Raw genomic sequence first — 18,871 nt, forward strand, 5'->3', positions numbered from 1 at the left:
TAGGTGGATTCTTAACCGCTGTGCCACCAGGGAAGCCCTCCAGTCTATTTTTAGATCAAAATCCTGGCTCAATTTTAGTTTTCCTGGTTCTCTACCAGGTGTTCTCTGAGTTCCCAGGAGCAAATCATGCCTTAAGGAGTTAGGAGAAAAGGCCCAAAGCTCAATATATTCCACATGGCTATAGTGTTAGTGTACTGACTTCATTGCCTCTGGATTTTTAGAATATTGCTATCACATGTATTGTTACTCCCACTACAGAAGATCAGAATGCCTATTCATCTTTATTTGAAATATTTGAGGACATCTGTTATTTTTAAATCCACTTTGTAATTTATTTTGCTGACAGAATCTGGCCAACTATATCCTATTGTTGAGATTTTGCTGATAAATCCACAATCGTTAACCTCATATCTCTTTAACATGTTTATTAAAGTGGATTTTCTACTTTAGTATATGTTTTGCCATGTTGTTTGTTTGTTTGTTTTTGCGGTACGCGGGCCTCTCACTGTTGTGGCCTCTCCCGTTGCGGAGGACAGGCTCCGGACACGCAGGCTCAGCGGCCATGGCTCATGGGCCCAGCCGCTCCATGGCATGTGGGATCTTCCCGAACCGGGGCATGAACCCGTGTCCCCTGCATTGGCAGGCGGACTGTCAACCACTGCGCCACCAGGGAAGCCCCTGCCATGTTCTTTTGGTTTTACTTTTCCTTGCAGAATCTCCCTGATGATAGGGAATAATGAATCATTTTGAGAGAAAGACCTCCCCTCTATCTCTTAACAGAACCACAAATTCTGTCTCCACGTTTTTTATTATTATTATTTGGAATAAGGAAAAAAGAAAATAAGGTTGGATGTGTTCTAATAATGTCCAAACCTCGTTTTAATGTTTACTGCACGCTCTTCTCACACCCAACATTTTGCCAGTGTGTTTAACCTGGCTCTAATTTTTTTTCTAAAGCAGTTAAAAGTGATAGTTTTCCTTTCTCATCTTGCTTCTACTGTACATTCAGTAAATGCCCAGTATATGCCAGTTGATGAACCATATACTGAATAACATTAAGGGTAGCATCAGAACTAGAGAGAGCTCAATCAGGATTACTTTCTTCTCTTTCCTTAGTTAAGACCAAGTCACTATTGCTCTTTGTTTTTAATCAGTTGAGCCTATAAGCTGTGTGAGTTTTTTCCCTTTGCATCTCTTCATCTTTCTTTTGATGGATATGTTTTGATTTGGACTAGATGCTATTGTACTTAAGTACATTTGTACTATTATATAGGAAAAAATGTAAAGTTAATGTTTTTAAAGCTTTTTGTTGTTTATAACATTTCATGAAAGGTTAATTGGATAGGATGAATTTCTGTTGGAAAATATCAGAAACCTGCAGCCAGGAAAATTTATGAATATATGTCTTATCTGCTGTTGGTTAAAAAAAAAAACCTAAGTAAATATAAAGTAATATTCTCTAATGGTATTTTTTAAACACCACTATCCCTATTACTACTTCTGCAGTTCTGGAGTAATACTGAGTGGCACTGAAGAAATTATGTTCAGGTTTTTTCAAAGAACTGCCTCTGATAGGAAAATGCTTAGTAATGATGAAGACACGCCCTCCAGTTCAGTGGCCATTTTGTACGGTAGTGCTGGAGAAACAAGTGGGAACCATCAAAGAAAGAAGTGTACGGATCAAAGGAATATGGTCAAGAGGCAGTAAATGTTTCCTCTAGGTCAAGTGGAGAAATTAGAACTATGCTGCCTGTGAGTAGTTTAATTCATTGGACCAATTTTAAAGAACCCTTTTAGCTTACTTAATCTTTTTAAGTTTTATGATTAGATTTTGCTTTGCTGATAACGAGGAACAATTAAATTAACACATGGATTTGGGGCTTTTGGAATAGTAATTTAGAAGTTATACTGAAATGTGTATACTCAAAAGTATTTCCTGTTATTTTATAATATCTTTACTTTTGCAAGGTACTTTTCTATGATATTATTCAAGGTTTAAGGTGGGGGCAATAAGTAGTTATTTTTAAATTATACTTTGTGATTGTGTACTGATTAAAGATAAGTGAAAGGTCTATAGAAATTCTGTATATTGGCAATATAATTAATAGTCGTGGAGAAATTTATTTCCCTTTGTAGGGTTTTGTTAACTGTGACGGTTTTAGCTCTGTATATACCAAAAGCTTCTTCATTAAAAATAGAGAAAATAGCTACCTTGTGTAATTTGGTAGTGACAGTCTTGTCCTCCTCATCAGCTTATTTTTGGGGGTTCTGCAGTTAGCTGGGAAGAAATAAGAAAATCATAGCAACTGACAACAGGAGTTCATCCTTTTCAATCATATTTTCCCCAAAAAATGCTGTTCTATACTGATAATCACATTTAGACCTACAGCTTTAAGCAATATTCAGATAAAAGACTTTAAAAATATTTTTAATAGCTAATAAATAATTGTTTCCCGGCAAATATTCTCCATCAGATTCCTTTTACAGATATCTTTTTCCTTAAAGATTTTGTTTTGAATAAAAGATCTTTTAGAGGTTCTACTGGTATGATAGAAACTTTTTAAAGTATGTAACTTAAATTATAGTAGTTTTTTCCTGAAGAAACTAAAAATTGATACAGACTTCTAAAAAAACGTTACCTGTAAGTAATTTGATAAATTCTATTAACAAGGGAATGGAAATTGAAGGCTTCTAAGCACAGATTTATATCGTTGTAAAGTCTTCATTAACAGTTACTTCTACATCACACAATTTCAGGTTTCTATGCCAATGCTTCCTGCCTCCTACTACCTTCTGTTAGTAGCTAACTATTTTCCTATTGCTTTTTGTGTTTAATATAGACTTGCAGAGATCACATAACATCTGACATCTGACAGTAGTTAGCATTTTGCTTTGATATAGTACTGATGCTGTAAATAAAGGAACTGTGTAATAGTCGAGTAGATCATTAGTTTTGATATAGAAAAGTGCTCGGGATCATTCTATTCATTTGCTAAATTAAGAATTCAGCACCTTTTTAATCAGGCTTTATGTTGGGCACCTTTTTCCACACAAATAACACACATGAATATATTGTCATTGTAATAACACTCTACTCTTTCAAACCACTTTTAAGTCCAGCTCATTGTAGCCAGCTTCTAGACTTGTGTAATCTGAGGCAAATGCATATGAATTATAGCTCATCTGAAAGAGAAATGATTGGTAATAAATGGAGATATTATCGGGAGACTTATGCTGACCTGTTTTGAATTTTCTAACTTAATCTGTTAAGTAATTTAAAAATTACAAGTTCAGTTTCTGGTTAAAAAATATGCAAACTATACAAGATACTATATTAGACCAAGTTAATGAACTTATTTACTTTAAGTTATTTGCAATGTAGTGGAGTAAATAACAGCTTTAACTCTGTCAGGCTGCCTAGGTTCAAATCCTGGCTCTACCATTTACTGTCTCTGTGACCTTGGCCAAGTTACTTGGTCTCTCTGTGCCTTAGTTTCCTCTTATCTTAAATGAGTTCTGCCATAAAAGGTTATTGTAAAGATGAGAGTTAGTACATAAAAATGCTTAGAACAATGCCTGGCAGTGTGGTTACTCAGTAAATGTTTAGTGCTGCTGTTTGGGGAGGAATTAGTGGGGAGGGAATCAACAAACAGATGAGAGTCTACACTGATCATCCTCTTGTGAGAAAAAAGCGCAGCTGGTAGCATCAAACAGAATTAGCAGCCTCCACCGACATTTCCAAACCAGAGGTAAACACTGCTTTAGCCTGAGAAATGGGCAGAGGGAGCAAGTCAAGGGCTATTTCCAGATGTCCACTACCTATGGCCCCCGTAGCCTGTGGGAAACCGGAACCCTGGAATGAGTAACCAGAAAAATCATGGAGCCTGTAGAGCATAAGAATACCAATTCTGTGAAGGTTCGGAGGAGCTGCCATTTTCTAAAATATACTCACAGGGAAAAAAGTCCAGATTTAAGAGACTGTAGTTCTGTGAAACTTAGAGCCACCAGTGAAAGGGGAATAATTTGAGATGAGGACAGCCTGAAGAGAGGGGGGGGGAAATATATAAGTGAATTAAAAATTGTACCATGCAGGGCCTGCATTTTAGACCTTACGGAATATAAAATCTGACATATATTAGCCATCTCTTTTACTTTCTGTATTCTGATGCATTTAACAACTTGGAGCCTTGCTGACCCTGGAGGGATTGCTCCTCCCAGGTTACTAAATGATAGTACACTACTCACCTGGCTACTATCTATCTGCCTAATCATACCGGGGTCAGGTACCAGACCCTACTAGGGACAGCCCCTATGCTCCAGAGACTGCTGAAATCATCCATTTCGCCAGCCTTAAGCCTGCTTACCTTGCCTTGCCCATTCGCCCATTCCTTCCCACAGAAAGCACAATAAAGGCTCTCTCCCATAATTTCCCTCCTCTCCCTCCTGACTGACCCTGGTGCTGCCCACATGCCCATCCCTCCCTTGTGGCACAACCTGCTCCCTTCTCTTGGGATCTGTGAATATAACCAACTGTCTTTCCAATGGCAGTTGTCTGCTGATCTGTTGGCCTCACCACACCTGTACAATAAAACCTATATTTTAGGGTGGCACAGTGGTTAAGAATCCACCTGCCAATGCAGGGGACACGGGTTCGAGCCCTGGTCCGGGAAGATCCCACATGCCATGGAGCAACTAAGCCCATGGGCCACAACTACTGAGCCTGTGTGCCACAACTACTGAAGCCCGTGCTCCGCAACCAGAGAAACCCACACACCACAACGAAGAGTAGCCCCCACTCGCCGCAACCAGAGAAAAGCCTGCACACAACAATGAAGACCCAATGCAGCCAAAAATAAAGTAAATAAAATTTTTTTTAAACCTGTATTTTAAAATAGTAAGACAAATTTGTGAGAGAAGCGTTAGTCGTTCCTTTTAGATCTCCTTTTTCCTCAGGCAATTTTGTGTTATGGTTAAGGGTGTAGGCTTTGGACTCAGACCAGCTAGCTTCACATTCTGCTGGGTGACCTTGGACAAGTTATTTAACCTCCACATACCCCAGTTTCCTTCTAAAATGGGGGTGGTAGTAATAATACCTCTTTAGAAATTTGTTGTTAGGAGTAAATGAGGTATTATAAAATATGCTTAGCTTAATGCTTAACATATAATCAACTCAACAAATCTTAACTATTTTTACTGTTACTCTTATTATTTTCCAGCTTTGGCTTTACTCTCTTCTAAAATATTGATCTCTCTTAGGGCCCTCTTGTCTTCTCACACTATGTGTTATCTTTAGCTGATCTCATTTACTCCATGTGTTTCCATACCTATATACTATTGTATGGGTTTGCCACCATACCTATTTGCCAAAAAATCTATTCATTCAGACTAGGCCACTCTCCTGATCTCCAAATATTTTAGGTCCAAGTTACTCACATTTGAATATCTCACAGGTGCCTCTAACTCATTGCCTCCCTCTTCAGACTTGTTCCTCTGCTGCTATTTTATATTTCAGTAACTAGCACCACCTACTTGTTCAAACCAAAAATCTAGGAGTCATCTTAGTCATCTCTATTGACAGCCACTTTCAATCATAAATGGATACCAAATTTGGGGGGAAGAATTCACAAACTAAAGAATGCTTATTACATTTTGGGAGAAGGAGTAGGGATTAGGGGCAGGAAAAAAAGTTTTTTCACATTTTATATCTTTTTGTACTGTTTGAATTTTTAATTTAAAAACAGTAAGAAAAAAAATCCATGAAGTTGAGCAGTTGAACTCAGTTTCCTTTTATAGGTAAAGCAATGTTAACTTTTCCTTGATATCCTCTGGGAGAAGTTAATGGTAGAAAATTAGTATAACTGTAGTTAGTATAGTAGGTGCTCAATAAATATTTGGTTAGTGGTAGATGAACAAATGATGATTGCCATTTAAGTTTCCCTTTTGCTAAATTTTTCTAGTGGAATGCTGTTAGCAGTCAATCACTAGCATCTAGAAGACAGAGTGAATAGTTGATGAGGAGCCAGAATCAGAATTTGGCCAGTAGTTGTTGCAGACTACAGATTGCTTTTCTAAAAAGGTATACAGCTCTTCTGACAGAGCTCTTCTGGGGAAGAGACGGAGAGTATCCAGAGGGTATATCAGGATTAGTTTGGAAAGAGGATCTTAGGGTTCTGCTGGCTGCACCTGATGCAGGTGCTTGCTTGTGGGCCTATAGCATTGACAGAGGTGTGCCAGTAGCCAAAGGAAACCACTTCTTAGTAAGATGCCATTTGTGGAAGAAGCTAAATTTATTTAGATACCTAACTTTCCTAGTTACATATGTGGCCCAGTTAGTCACATATATATTTCTTATATATAAGAAATATATATGTTGAGACCCCAACAGAAATGTTTTAATAAGGAAATTATTTTATTGGAAGACTGAAGTTCAGTTAGACGAACAAGAAGTTCATTTAGAAATAATCTCCAGGGCTTCCCTGGTGGCGCAGTGGTTGAGAGTCTGCCTGCCAATGCAGGGGACACGGGTTCGTGCCCCAGTCCGGGAAGATCCCACATGTCGTGGAGCAACTGGGCCCGTGAGCCATGGCTGCTGAGCCTGCGCGTCCGGAGCCTGTGCTCCGCAATGGGAGAGGCCACAACAGTGAGAGGCCCGTGTACCACAAAAAAAAAAAAAAAAAAAAAAAAGAAATAATCTCCATATATAACCAAGTGCTGTAATTATTTTGGTTTTATATAGTATTGGTGGCTGGTTAAAATTTTAATGCATAAATTCTGATACAGTTATTTTGAAGGTAACTCATTTCACTGTTAGAGAGCCTATTGAGTTTTTAGATTGCAAGTCATGGAAAAATAACTAATTTTCCATTTTGGTTTTTGAATCATTTTCCCAAAGTAAGAAGTAAGTCATGAAAGCAGCTGCTGGGCTACTTATTTTGGGGGAATTTTTTCAACCTGTGATTCCTTATACTCTAAAACAGGGTTTCTCAACCTCAGCATTGTCGACAGTTTGAGCTGCATAACTTGTGGGGCTAATCCTGTGCATTGCAGGATGTTGAGTAGCATCCCTGATCTCTACCCATTAGATGCCAGTAACACTCCTCACCTCCTCAGTTATAACAACCAAAAATATCTTCAGACATTGCCAAATGTCGGAGTTGGGGAATGGGGGCAAAGTCTACTTTGAGAACTACTGCTCCGTAGGAATATACTGGGGTTTTGTTTTTCACTGTCTAAACATGGGTTCAAAAATCACATAATTGAGAATTGCTTGTTCCACAAGCTTCACATTAATTTTTGAAAAGTAAATATGAATAATTGACATTGATATGTAATTAGTCATTTATTTCTACCTCCAGTAAGACTGGTAACTGGAAATCTTGTTGCTCGAGAGTACTTTTGACGTTTGTTGTTTTAGGTGGAAGTATTGAGTGGCCTGAATTTTTGCAGGAAGTTTGCAAATCCAAACATTTGCCCAGTGTTATCTAAATTTTTTTAGTAAATAAATAAAATATCATGTACACATGTTATACTATTTGATGCTTGTGTGATTAACTCACAAGTTCATTTAAAGATGTTACTAAATTAATGTTTGCTTTTTGTCATATTCTCTTTCACTAGATACGAAAAGTACCACTACCGTTATATGGAAGTTTGTAAAGATTTGAGTGTTCTATTCTAAAGTTTAATAAACTTATCTTTTGCCCAGATTAAAATAATAACTTGAATTTTTTCAATTTTACACTTTTCTGCCATAGTATTTTCTTAAATCTTTTATACTAGACTGCGAAAACCTAGCATCTGACTTTTCAAAACTTTTATAATGGACTTTAAAAATTATACATAAAAAGTAATACAGTGAAAGTTGCATGTGCCCATCACCCAGCTTCAGCTTGAGCAGCTGTTAACATTTTGCCAAACTGTCTCATCTATTCCCCTCCCACCCCCATCTTTTTTCTTGGGGTATTTTAGAGCAAATTCCAGACATTACTTAATTTCACCTGTAAATGCTTCAGTATGCATCTCCAACAGATAAGTAATCTCTCTCTCTCTCTTTTTTAATGCTAACTCCAATACAATTATCTAAAAAAATTAATAATAATTCCCTAATATCATCTAATACCTAATCTGTGTTTGGATTGCCTCAAGTATCTCAAAAATGTCTTCTTACAACTGTTCAAACCAGGATCCTAACAGAGTCCATCTATCACATTTGGGTGATACGTCCCTTTAGTCTTTAGCAGTTTTCTCCACCTCCTCCACCTTTATTATATCATTTATTCATTGAAGAAACTTGGGTAATTTGATCTGTAGAATTTCCACATTGTGGACTCGGCCGATTACATAGGATAAAATGGCATTCTTGTTAGCACAAAATTCTATATTTTAACATACCACTTTTTTATCTTGTTTCCCAAAGAACGTCATGAGTTTTGTTTTACTACCTGAAAAGTTTAAGAACTTCGTAGCATTCTTATTTTGTACTTAAGGAAGCTAAGACCAAGAGAGGGTTTTCCTGAAACTAGCAACTTAGTTGGAAAGTATCAGACTACTCAGCATTTTCCTTGGTACTGTTGAAAGCCGAGTGTACCATGGTTTTATCAGAAGTGTCATAGGATGAAACTTTTTTAGCAAAGACCTCACCTGTGTTGTTTTCTCCCCTGTGCCTACATATTACCTGCTACGTGGAGGATATTTAATTAGTATTTATTATTATGAGTTGTCTAATTCTGCCAGGTTTGGCCTACTCTTCCCTTTCTGGGCTAGAACCTGAAAGGTTACAACTTGTTCTATCCGTAAGGGTTTAAAGCGGTTTAGGAGAGCAAACCTAATAATAAAAGCATTTCACTCATCACCTCCATTTCTGCACTAGTTAATCTTCCTTTCTAATTGCAAACCAGCGATAATGGTACTGGCACTTCTATAGAATGCACCATAAATCATGCAGAAAATAAACAATGCATTAAAATGCATTCAAACTTTATATATCCTTTAGTGTGGGATCTGATATCTTGGGGGGAGCATGAAGTGCAGGTAGTCTGGGACTTAAAGAGTCATTTTATTGCAGTGCTTGTTCAGCAGAAATATTGGGGTTTCCTGTCTATTTTTGTTTATTTTTCTTACAAAAATATATTTCAGTCATCAGAACAATCAGCACGACCAAGGACTGTTGGCATTTGTTTACTTAGCAAAATTCTTTCTGGTGCTACGACGATGTGTGTTTTCTGTCAGCTAAAATTTACAGGAATAGTGAACCACAAGGATTTCCTGAGGAGAAGCTCCCCCATGCTGTGTCTGGGATTTCTCATATTTCTTTTGGCAGCAGTAACATTCTCCAATACTACAGAATTACAGTTTGAGTCCAGTGCTAATAATTTCTCTTCAAGAAAACAACTTAACTGAAACATTTGTGGTTCTGTTTCGCTTGAACCAAGGAAAAAGTTATAACAGAGAAAATTACCTATCACCACCTACTCTGCCTTACCCTCTACACACACACACACACACACACACACACACACACACACACACACACACACACACACACACAGTCCCTTTCTAAAGCTGGATCAACCTATAATAATACTCATTATATGAATCATAGAAATTTCTGTGTGTTCGTTTTTAAGCCTAATAGCTGCAAACCTCCAAATATAGTGGTTAAGGCTGTTACAATAGGGAGCCTCACCTTGCTGTAAAAGAAAAAGTATTTTATATTGGGTGATCAGGTTTTATACAAAGACGTTATTTGCCTCTCTCTCATTCTGTCATGCATGTACAGAGTATGAAAAACTAATCAGTATGGTTTCGTATTGCCTGTTAAAATTAACCTTTTCAAAATTATCACTTGTCAAGTTTGGTATGGCTATTCTTTGGTAGCACAATTATCAGGAAAGACTTAAAATACTCCTCCATTTCCAACTACATATCTGTTTAAGGTCTGATTTTCTTTATATACTTCATCCAAAATAAAAAATTACAACTGATTCAATACAGAAGCAGATATAAGAATCCAGCTACCTCCTGTTAAGGTAGACTTCAAGAGATGTGCAAAAATATAAAACAGTCCACTCTTCATACATGTCTTTCATTGTGGAAAAAAATTTTTCATTAAAATTATGTTGTTTACATAAATTTATAATGGGTTTATTGTTATTTTAAGTAAGTTAATAAATGTTTCAATTTTTTAGTTTCAGTTTCTAATCTGGTAAATATTGTTAGACAGCCACATAAACAAAAGCTCTTTGGGAGCTTCAATAATTTTTAAGACCATAAAGGGGTCTTGAGACCAAAACAATTTGAGAACCACTGGTCACGGTTTGGTTATCTGAGATCTTTCAAATAGTGCACAGGTTATTTGTCAGTTTCAGTGCAAAAGGTAATTTTATCTGCCAGACATTTTTTATATTAATATACAATCATAACTTTACTAAAAACCCCTTTGCATTCTTAAACATTGCTCGTGCTACAAGGTCTGTCCTTGTCAGTTCTTCTTGGCTAATGTTCAGTTTGTTGACCAAAGGATGTTTGTTTTTCATTTGTGTGTTATCATTGGTTAAATTTTTTAAATTAATTTTGGGCTGCGTTGGGTCTTTGTTGCTGCGCGCGGGCTTTCTCTAGTTGCGGCGAGCGGGGGCTACTCTTCGTTGCGGTGTGCAGGCTTCTCATTGCAGTGGCTTCTCTTTGTTGCGGAGCACGGGCTCTAGGTGCACGCGGGCTTCAGTAGTTGTGGCACACAGGCTCAGTCGTTGTGGCGCACGGCCTTAGTTGCTCTGTGGCATGTGGGATCTTCCCAGACCAGGGCTCAAACCTGCATCCCCTCTTAACCACTGCACCACCAGGGAAGTTCCATCACTGGTTAAATTTAAAATTTTCTTTTGGCTCAAAGGTGATTGAATCGTAAAAGTAGAAATAAAACAGTAAAATAAATGCTACAACTCAGAATACTATCATAAACATAGTGCAGCTTTAGTGTTCATATAGTCTGAGTTTATATGTGTTAGAAAGTGATATGATTTGCATTAACAGCCAAAAAGAGAAGAGTGCAGACATGAAATACGATGATGATTGGAATTAACATTTTACTGGACCTGCAGTACCTTCATCCCTTGTCTCCAGAGGTGGTCTACTCTGAAATTTTGCCAAAAACTTAGTTACATAAAGTCATGAAACAAAGTACAATGATGGCCTTGGCAAGCCAGAATTTTCCAGAACTGTAAAACGGTGCTTTCTAGGCTGAAAGTGATGAGTTCTATCACTAAAGATGAGGAAGAAACCAGAACTGCTAAGGCATCATTCATAGTTGCGTAGCACAAATGGGTATGTATGTCACACCTTTGACCAGAAGTATGAACCAGCCAAAAAGTTATTGAGAGGTTTTGTTTGAAGAAAAGTCGGGATAAGTTACTGGTAGAATTACTGTATCAAAAGACACTGTTGGGGCTTCCCTGGTGGCGCATTGGTTAAGAATCCACCTGCCAATGCAGGGGACACAGGTTCAAACCCTGGTCTGGGAAGATCCCACATGCTGCGGAGCAACTAAGCCCGTGTGCCACAACTACTGAGCCTGTGCTCTAGAGCCCATGAGCCACAACTGCTGAGCCCACGTGCCACAACTACTGAAACCTGTGCGCCTAGAGCCCGTGCTCTGCAACAAGAGAAGCCACAATGAGAAGCCCACGCATTACAACAAAGAGTAGCCCCTGCTCGCTGCAACTAGAGAAAATCCGCGCACAGCAACGAAGACCCAACACAGCCAAAAATAAATACATATATTTAAAAAAAAAAAAAAAGACACTGTTGGGCATTATCAGTAGTACACAAGGTAAACAATTAATGCTGCTGTTTTGTGAAATATGAAATAGCAAGTGTTCCAGACTATGGTGATCCAAACTGAGTGTGTATGCTTTTAATGTGCAAACAAAAAGGGAGAACAAAGTATTCATTGTATCTCTTCTGTATAATCACTTCTTAAAAATCTGTGTTACAGATACTCCATTTTGTTATTTTGTGAGCTGTGACATAAGCTGGAAAAGGAAGGGATATTGTGGTCAGTGCTGACTTAGCATCAGCTAAGTGTGCTGTAAGGAAGGACATTACAGTTTGAATAAAAAGAGGTTTGGCCCCGTCCCCAGCCCCCAGGCCTCCTCCCAGAGAACAATTAGCAGGCAAGAGTGTACCTCATGATCTTAATTGAGTAGGGAGTCAACAAACTAAGGCTGTTGGGCCAATTTGTACTCCCTCTGTGCCTTTTTTATGTGGCTGGTGAACAAAGAATGGTGTTTTACGTTTTTTTAATGGTTGGGGAAAATATCAAAAGAATGATATTTTGTGATGCATGAAAATTATAAAGTTTGGTATTTCCATAAATAAGGTTTTACTGGAACATAACCACATTCATTGGTCTATATATTGTCTGTGGCTGCTTTCACACTACTGCAACGGACTTGATGAGTTGCAACAGAGACCATATGGCCTGCAAAGCCTAAAATATTTACTATCTGGCCTTTTACAGAAGAAGTTTGATGACCCTTGAATTAGAGTAACTCCACTTTGATCCATCTTATTTATTGTTCTTCCCCATGGGAGTTCATTTGAAGAAAGGGTTCTACTGCCTTAAAAACAAGTTTTGGGTTTTTTTCTAAAGTATGTAAACTTTTCCAAAGGTCAGCCCAAAGAGCTAGCGTTCTTGTTCTTTTGCCACTCTGGGGGCAGGGCAGGGTGGGAACGGTTCACAGTTCAGTTTGAAAATACAGATTGAGTAACTCAAGGCAATATTTGAAGATACATTATGGGTGATAAAAAGATTAACCATTTGTGCCACCAGAGATTTAAAGTCTGATAACAGGGATAAGACAGTAAATTCTTCCTCCTTATTTTTAAAATTTTTGCATATTTTTCTCAAAAGAGAAATTAAACATAGCTTAAAAGGAAGGCATCTGACTCATCTTCCTGTTCCCTCAAATTAATAGCCAGTGAATTGCTACCTGTCCAGCAAATTCCCACTCTTCCTCATTTTTCCAAACTCAAAGATATATTCCCTAAAAGCGTTGGTCTAATTTAGCTACCTCTCCTCTGTTTCCATAGCAACCAATACATTCCTGTAATTATTAATTTGCTTCGTGTCTCTGTAACTAAACTATAAGTAAGCTTCTTTGGTGTCTTCATCTCTAAACACAGGAGGGACTATTTGTAATTTTAGGTAATATAGTACAGTATTTCAGAGCACTGGCTTTGGAGTCAGACCTATCCTGCTTTCTCTAGCTTAGTGAATCTTTCCTCATCTATGAAATGGGAATAACAGTAGTAATGATGATGGTAATTTAGTTTGTTGTAAACCTTAACTGAGACGACGCATGTAAAATGCTTAGTTGAGGTTTTGCCACATAGCACTGTCATCTGAGTGGCTGTTTTGGTGGTGGTTGTTATTGTATCTCTAATATCTGACATAATGTCTTTTTTAAGTATTAAAAATCTTGTTGACTGGAACCAAGGTTTATTTTAAACATTTACCAACTTTGTGTTTTAGAGAAGACTAAAAGTTAAAATTAAAGCTTGCCACTTACCTAGAAAGAGTTGTCCCATGGATTTTCATTCAATAGCGATGATGATGTTTCTGTTCAATGTTCTTTTTTTTTTTTTTTTGGTCTGTTCCAAAACCTGTGCTCTTTCCACATAGCTTATATAAAGTTGAGGTATAAATTGAATGCTTACCATGTGCCAAGGACTGTTCTAAATGCTTTATATTTATTTAGTCCTCGTAAGAACCCTGTGAGTTAGGTGTTAATTATTATTCCTGTTTTTAGATGAGACAGCCCAAGCAGAGAAGGATTATAATTTGCCATGGGTTACCAAGCTAGTAAGAGGCAGAATTGGGATTTGAATCCGCAGTCTGGCTCCAGAGTTTGTGTTCTTAACCTGCACAAACCTACCTGTCTTATTTGCTATATGCTTTATGTAGGCATATTTTAGGTAACTTTCTTGGAGTTTTAAGTTTGTTTACAGTGCTGGCATATGATACGTAATACTCATTTGTGCTTGAATGAATTAATCAATATGATGGTATGATAAATTTATAATTGATATAGTATGATCATTGATTAATTCTTCTTGGCTTCAAGTAATAACTTTTTCACTGTAGGTCCTTTTCGGAGCTATCTTTAGCCAGGATTAGCTATTATGAAGCAATCTATTCTAATACTACAAAAATTTGGACAAAGAAATTGCTTAACAAATCTACTTATATTCCTAAATTCATTTTTTCTTGCTGGTACTCACTCAAAAAAAAAAAAGTCTGTGTTTTATTTAGTTTTTCCTTTTTTGGGTTACTCTGTTGAATTGTTTGTTGATTTTTTTTTTTAATGGTACGTGGCATTGTGACAGATAATTCAATTCTTTATAGAAGAAGCCTTAAAGAATTTGGGCATACTTGTCATAATGTTGAATTTGGCCTCTAAAACTTCTGAAATACAGTTGACCTTTGAAACATAGGGGAGTTAGAGGCACCCACCCGCGTATAACTTCACAATCAGCCCTCTCTTTTCTCAGTTCCTCTTCCTGGGCTTCAACCAACCCTCCATTGTGTAGTGCTATAATATGTATTTATTTTTAGAAATCTTCATCAAAGTGGAACCCCACAGTTCAAACCCTTATTGTTAAAGGGTCAACTGTAGTAATGATCTTGAAATTTACTTTATGTCTCTTTCAGAATTCTCCGCTTTACCAGTACTTACAGGATCTGGGACACACAGACTTCGAAGTATGTTCTTCTCTGTCACCAAAACCAGAAAAATGCACAGTGACAGAGGGACAACAAAAGCCTCCTGCAAGAGCCCTGCCAAAAGTAAGAAGGCATACTCATTCTCTTTGACTCAATCTTTTGTTCTTTACTGATTATTTAAACTGCCTTTACCCTTATCCTTACAAAAAACAAAAACAAAAAAACACCTTGTTGGCACCTCCATGTTCTCCCTTGGTAAGACTTTAATTTTTATTTCATCAGTAGTACATGTCTGTTTAGGTAAACATGAATCCATGCTGTTTTGGACTATCTCATGGGTAGTTTGTATAATGAATTAAAATTAATATGATTGAAGATTAAAATATATTACATATTTAGGGCTTCCCTGGTGGCGCAGTGGTTGAGAGTCCGCCTGCCGATGCAGGGGATACGGGTTCGTGCCCCGGTCAGGGAGGATCCCACATGCCGCGGAGCGGCTGGGCCCGTGAGCCATGGCCGCTGGGCCTGCGCATCCGGAGCCTGTGCTCCGCAACGGGAGAGGCCACAACAGTGAGAGGCCCGTGTACCGCAAAAAAAAAAAAAAAAAAAAAATATATTACATATTTAAACATTGAAGTTATCTGGAAGGAACCAGACAAATAAACTAAAACCTTAATGAGAACCCAACTAACTATAGGATTCCTATAGTAACTAGAATTTTTTTCTTTGAGAGAGATTGGGATTGACATATATACACTAATATGTACAAAATAGATAACTAATTTTTAAAAAAAGAAAAAAATAGTGGGATAGCAAGTGCAGACAAAACAAAAAAAGTTTTTTAAAGAGAATGCAAATTATAAGAAAGCAGATTAATACTTAATAAACAGTTTCAAGGATATATGATGGAGTGGGTGTATTTACCTCAATTTCTGATGCCCTTTATATCTGCAGTATCATATACTTTTATACAGTGAATATTTCATAGTTGATGTACATCATTGTGAGGCTGAGATACTAGAAGAAGCCACCAATAATTATGTTCTATAAAATATATTTACTAGATTGATTCATGTTCTATTAGCTGTATTTATTAAAATAAAAATTCCAGTATATTTCAGTTTTAACAAAAGGAATTCTAATTTAACAGAAAAAATATAACCAGATTACCTCATTTCTCAAGCATTCTAGTTTAATCAGTGTTTTATTATAATTCAAGTTCCTTTTGGGAGGAGAATTTTAAAGTTTTCAATTAGTCATTTACTCTGTGTGATAGAAAGGAAAAGACCTTTCCTTCTGTACTTCTTAGAAAAACTCTAAAATGTGAGGTAACCAAGCTGGGCCCAATTGCAACAGCAGAGTAAACACCAGAGAAATGTTGTTTTTTTTTCCACTAACACTCACAAGGTGGGAGTTAGGGGAGCAAGAGTCCTCTGTACTTAAACCCTTTCTTCTCCTTGCTCCTTTCAAATATGAATGTTCCTGGGAAAAGTTTTGAAAGCAAGACCTAAAGATATATCTAAAAGATTATTGGGACTTCCCTGGTGGTCCAGTGGCTAAGACTTCGCGCTCCCAATGCAGGGGGCCGGGGTTCAATCCCTGGTCGGGGAACTAGATATCACATGCTGCAACTAAGAGTTCGCATGCCGCAACTGAAGATCCTGCATGCCGCAGTGGGGATCCTGAGTGCCGCAACTAAGACCCGGCATGGCCAAATAAATAAATATTTTTTTTAAAATAATAAAAATAAAAGATTATTTACAGACTAAAATTTGAATTTGAGATTACTTGGCAACAAAAGACAAAGAATGGGCCAAGGGATAGTGCTGGGGCAGGAGATGGACATTGACCTCTTGTGTGTGTGAGTGTGTGTGTGTAAACTTGGGTTTTGTAAGTATTTAATTTTCATTTATGACAGGTATTTTTACATATAGAAATGTTGTTATTAATTTATAAATAAATGAGAGTTTAAAATTTCATCCTCTTAGAAATAGAGGAACAGTAAAAAGCATAGCCAGAGGGTGTTTTTCAAAATTACCACATGTCTAGAAAATTCATTTAGTCTTCATGTTACACATTTCAACTGTACAAGCTATATCTTTCTAAAATGGAGTTTTTCTAGATATGAAGCAGCTAAATTTTAGAAAGATTTGTTATTCCTTCTTAGCGGATATATTTTTAGAATTGCCCCCCAAATTCTGTTCAAGCTGTGAAGTAGCAGTTACTTTCTTTGGAAAGCAAATTTTCTATATGAGTCCATGATGAAACACTCATTAGCATTAATCACCCTTTTTAAACTTTTTTTAAAAATGTGTTTGTTAAAGTACTTATTGAGTAGTCTGTACTGGTATTCTTTTCATGAATATTCATTCTCTGTATATTTTTCTGGTTTCTGTTCCTGTGATTATTCTTAAACATTCCTCCCACAAAGTTTCAGCATCAGTCCTCTTTGCTTGATCTGTTTTCTCTGAGCTATCTCATCTGCTTTCTTACCCTCATTGGCCACTTTTGTTTATTCTCCATTTTCACTGAGTTCCAGATACTTGTTAGACATTTCCATTTGCCTGTGCTCCAGGCAACTCAGATTCAACATGTCTAAAACAACTTTTTTTTTTCTCAGCATTCCTGAAACAAAATATTCTTTCTGTATTCCCAAATTACCACCCTCTCAATTATCTTGCAATTTCCCATCACTCCCACATTGATTTGGTCATTAAGTGACTCAACATCTTTGTCTTAAAAGCCAGTCCTTACTTATTACCATTTTTGCTAGTTCAAGCCTTTATCATTATTTAGCTGGGCTGTTGTATATCCTTCTAATCATGCTTCTTGGCAACACTCATTCCCCGATAGTACAGCCTCTGCACTGTTGCCAGTTATTTTTCTAAAGTGCTGATTTTTATTGTTTCACTTCCTTATATAAAAACCTTTGGTGACTCCTCACAGTCTATAGGATAAATTCTAAACTGTTATTAAGACCACAGTCTTTTACAACCTATCTCAGTGTACCTTTTAAACTTCATTATTCTTCCCTTGGGTCTTAACTGTCCCAAACTATGCCACCATCCCCAATGGCATGTACTTCCATGGCTCTCTCCTTTATTCATCCTTTCCCCTTGCCTGGAGTGTTCCTCCCTCCATTGTTATTAAATTCCTATTCATCTATTAGGGCTTAGCTCCAGTGTCAGCTCCTCTTGACCTCCTTTTTCCCACACTTTTTCAGATTTTACATTGGTTTGTAATTATTTGTACTGTCTCTTCTAAGTTCTTGAAAACAGCAGTTATGTATATTCATCTTTGTTCCCATGACCCTTTTTCAGTACCTGGAATATAATAGTCACTCAATGAATGTAAACTCCATTTACTGGCCTGCTCAGGAAATGGGCTATTAAGGTAAATTGAATTTTTGATTGATTCAATAATATAACTTTTATTTCAGTATGAGACAGTTTTTTTTAATTGATTAAAATATCTTTCTGCCTTAGTATTGTAGAATGAAATGCTCTTAATATTTGAGAACTTGGAGTACGCGGTTTTCATTTTGAAATACGTACCCAATACCATCGTCATGTGGACATAGGTAGTATATAGTGTACCCAAGATATGTAGGTTTACAGGTCTCATTCCAAACTCACTGAATCTGAATCTTTAGTTGGGGGGCCCAGGAGTATGTTTCTGACTGAATCCTCCAGGTGATTCTGATGTGTGAGTAAATTGGGGATCTAATAAGGAGGCTGCAACACACTGGCAAAGCATATAATATAACCTAGATGACTTTTTTTCTTCCTTTTTCTGATAAAAATTATGATCAATTAGAATTAAGTTATTTGGAGTTTTTCTGCTGTTGAGGTGTGGTTTAATAATCCTTTACAATGTCATTCATCTCCTTCAGCGAGGCATCCTGTTAAAAGTGGCTGAAACCATCAAAAGCTGGATTTTGGTTCAGTGCAGGAAGAATGACGACTTACTTCACAAGTTGGTGAGTGTTCACTTTACTTCTTTTTTGTCACTTTTCAGGACTCCGGTTTATTAGTGAGAAAACTGATGAATCCGAATTTGTTTTGCTACTGATTTGGGCAGTGATTGATTTTGATTAGAAATTCTGGGCTGTTCTTCAAAAGGAGACTGTCTGCTTCATGAACTGTTAAAGTTTGT

General features: G+C 37.1%; 1 protein-coding gene across 6 annotated transcripts in view; it reads left to right on the forward strand.

The window, feature by feature from the left end:
* VEZT (vezatin, adherens junctions transmembrane protein) overlaps positions 1-18,871 on the forward strand; it is a gene marked incomplete at its 3' end in the record, with an annotated part of 74,492 nt that overhangs the window by 20,880 nt on the left and 34,741 nt on the right. For 5 of the 6 annotated variants that reach the window (XM_082634683.1, XM_082634679.1, XM_082634680.1 and 2 more), the window contains exons 2-3: positions 14,705-14,839; positions 18,609-18,695. In XM_082634683.1, the coding sequence (XP_082490809.1) occupies positions 14,705-14,839; positions 18,609-18,695 (222 nt within the window). The remainder of the gene's footprint in view (positions 1-14,704; positions 14,840-18,608; positions 18,696-18,871) is intronic. The other variant, XM_082634684.1, reaches the window with a different exon arrangement.

Source organism: Mesoplodon mirus (genome assembly GCF_964341445.2).
Source record: "Mesoplodon mirus genome assembly, chromosome: 11".
In the NCBI taxonomy this organism is placed as follows: Eukaryota; Metazoa; Chordata; class Mammalia; order Artiodactyla; family Ziphiidae; genus Mesoplodon; species Mesoplodon mirus.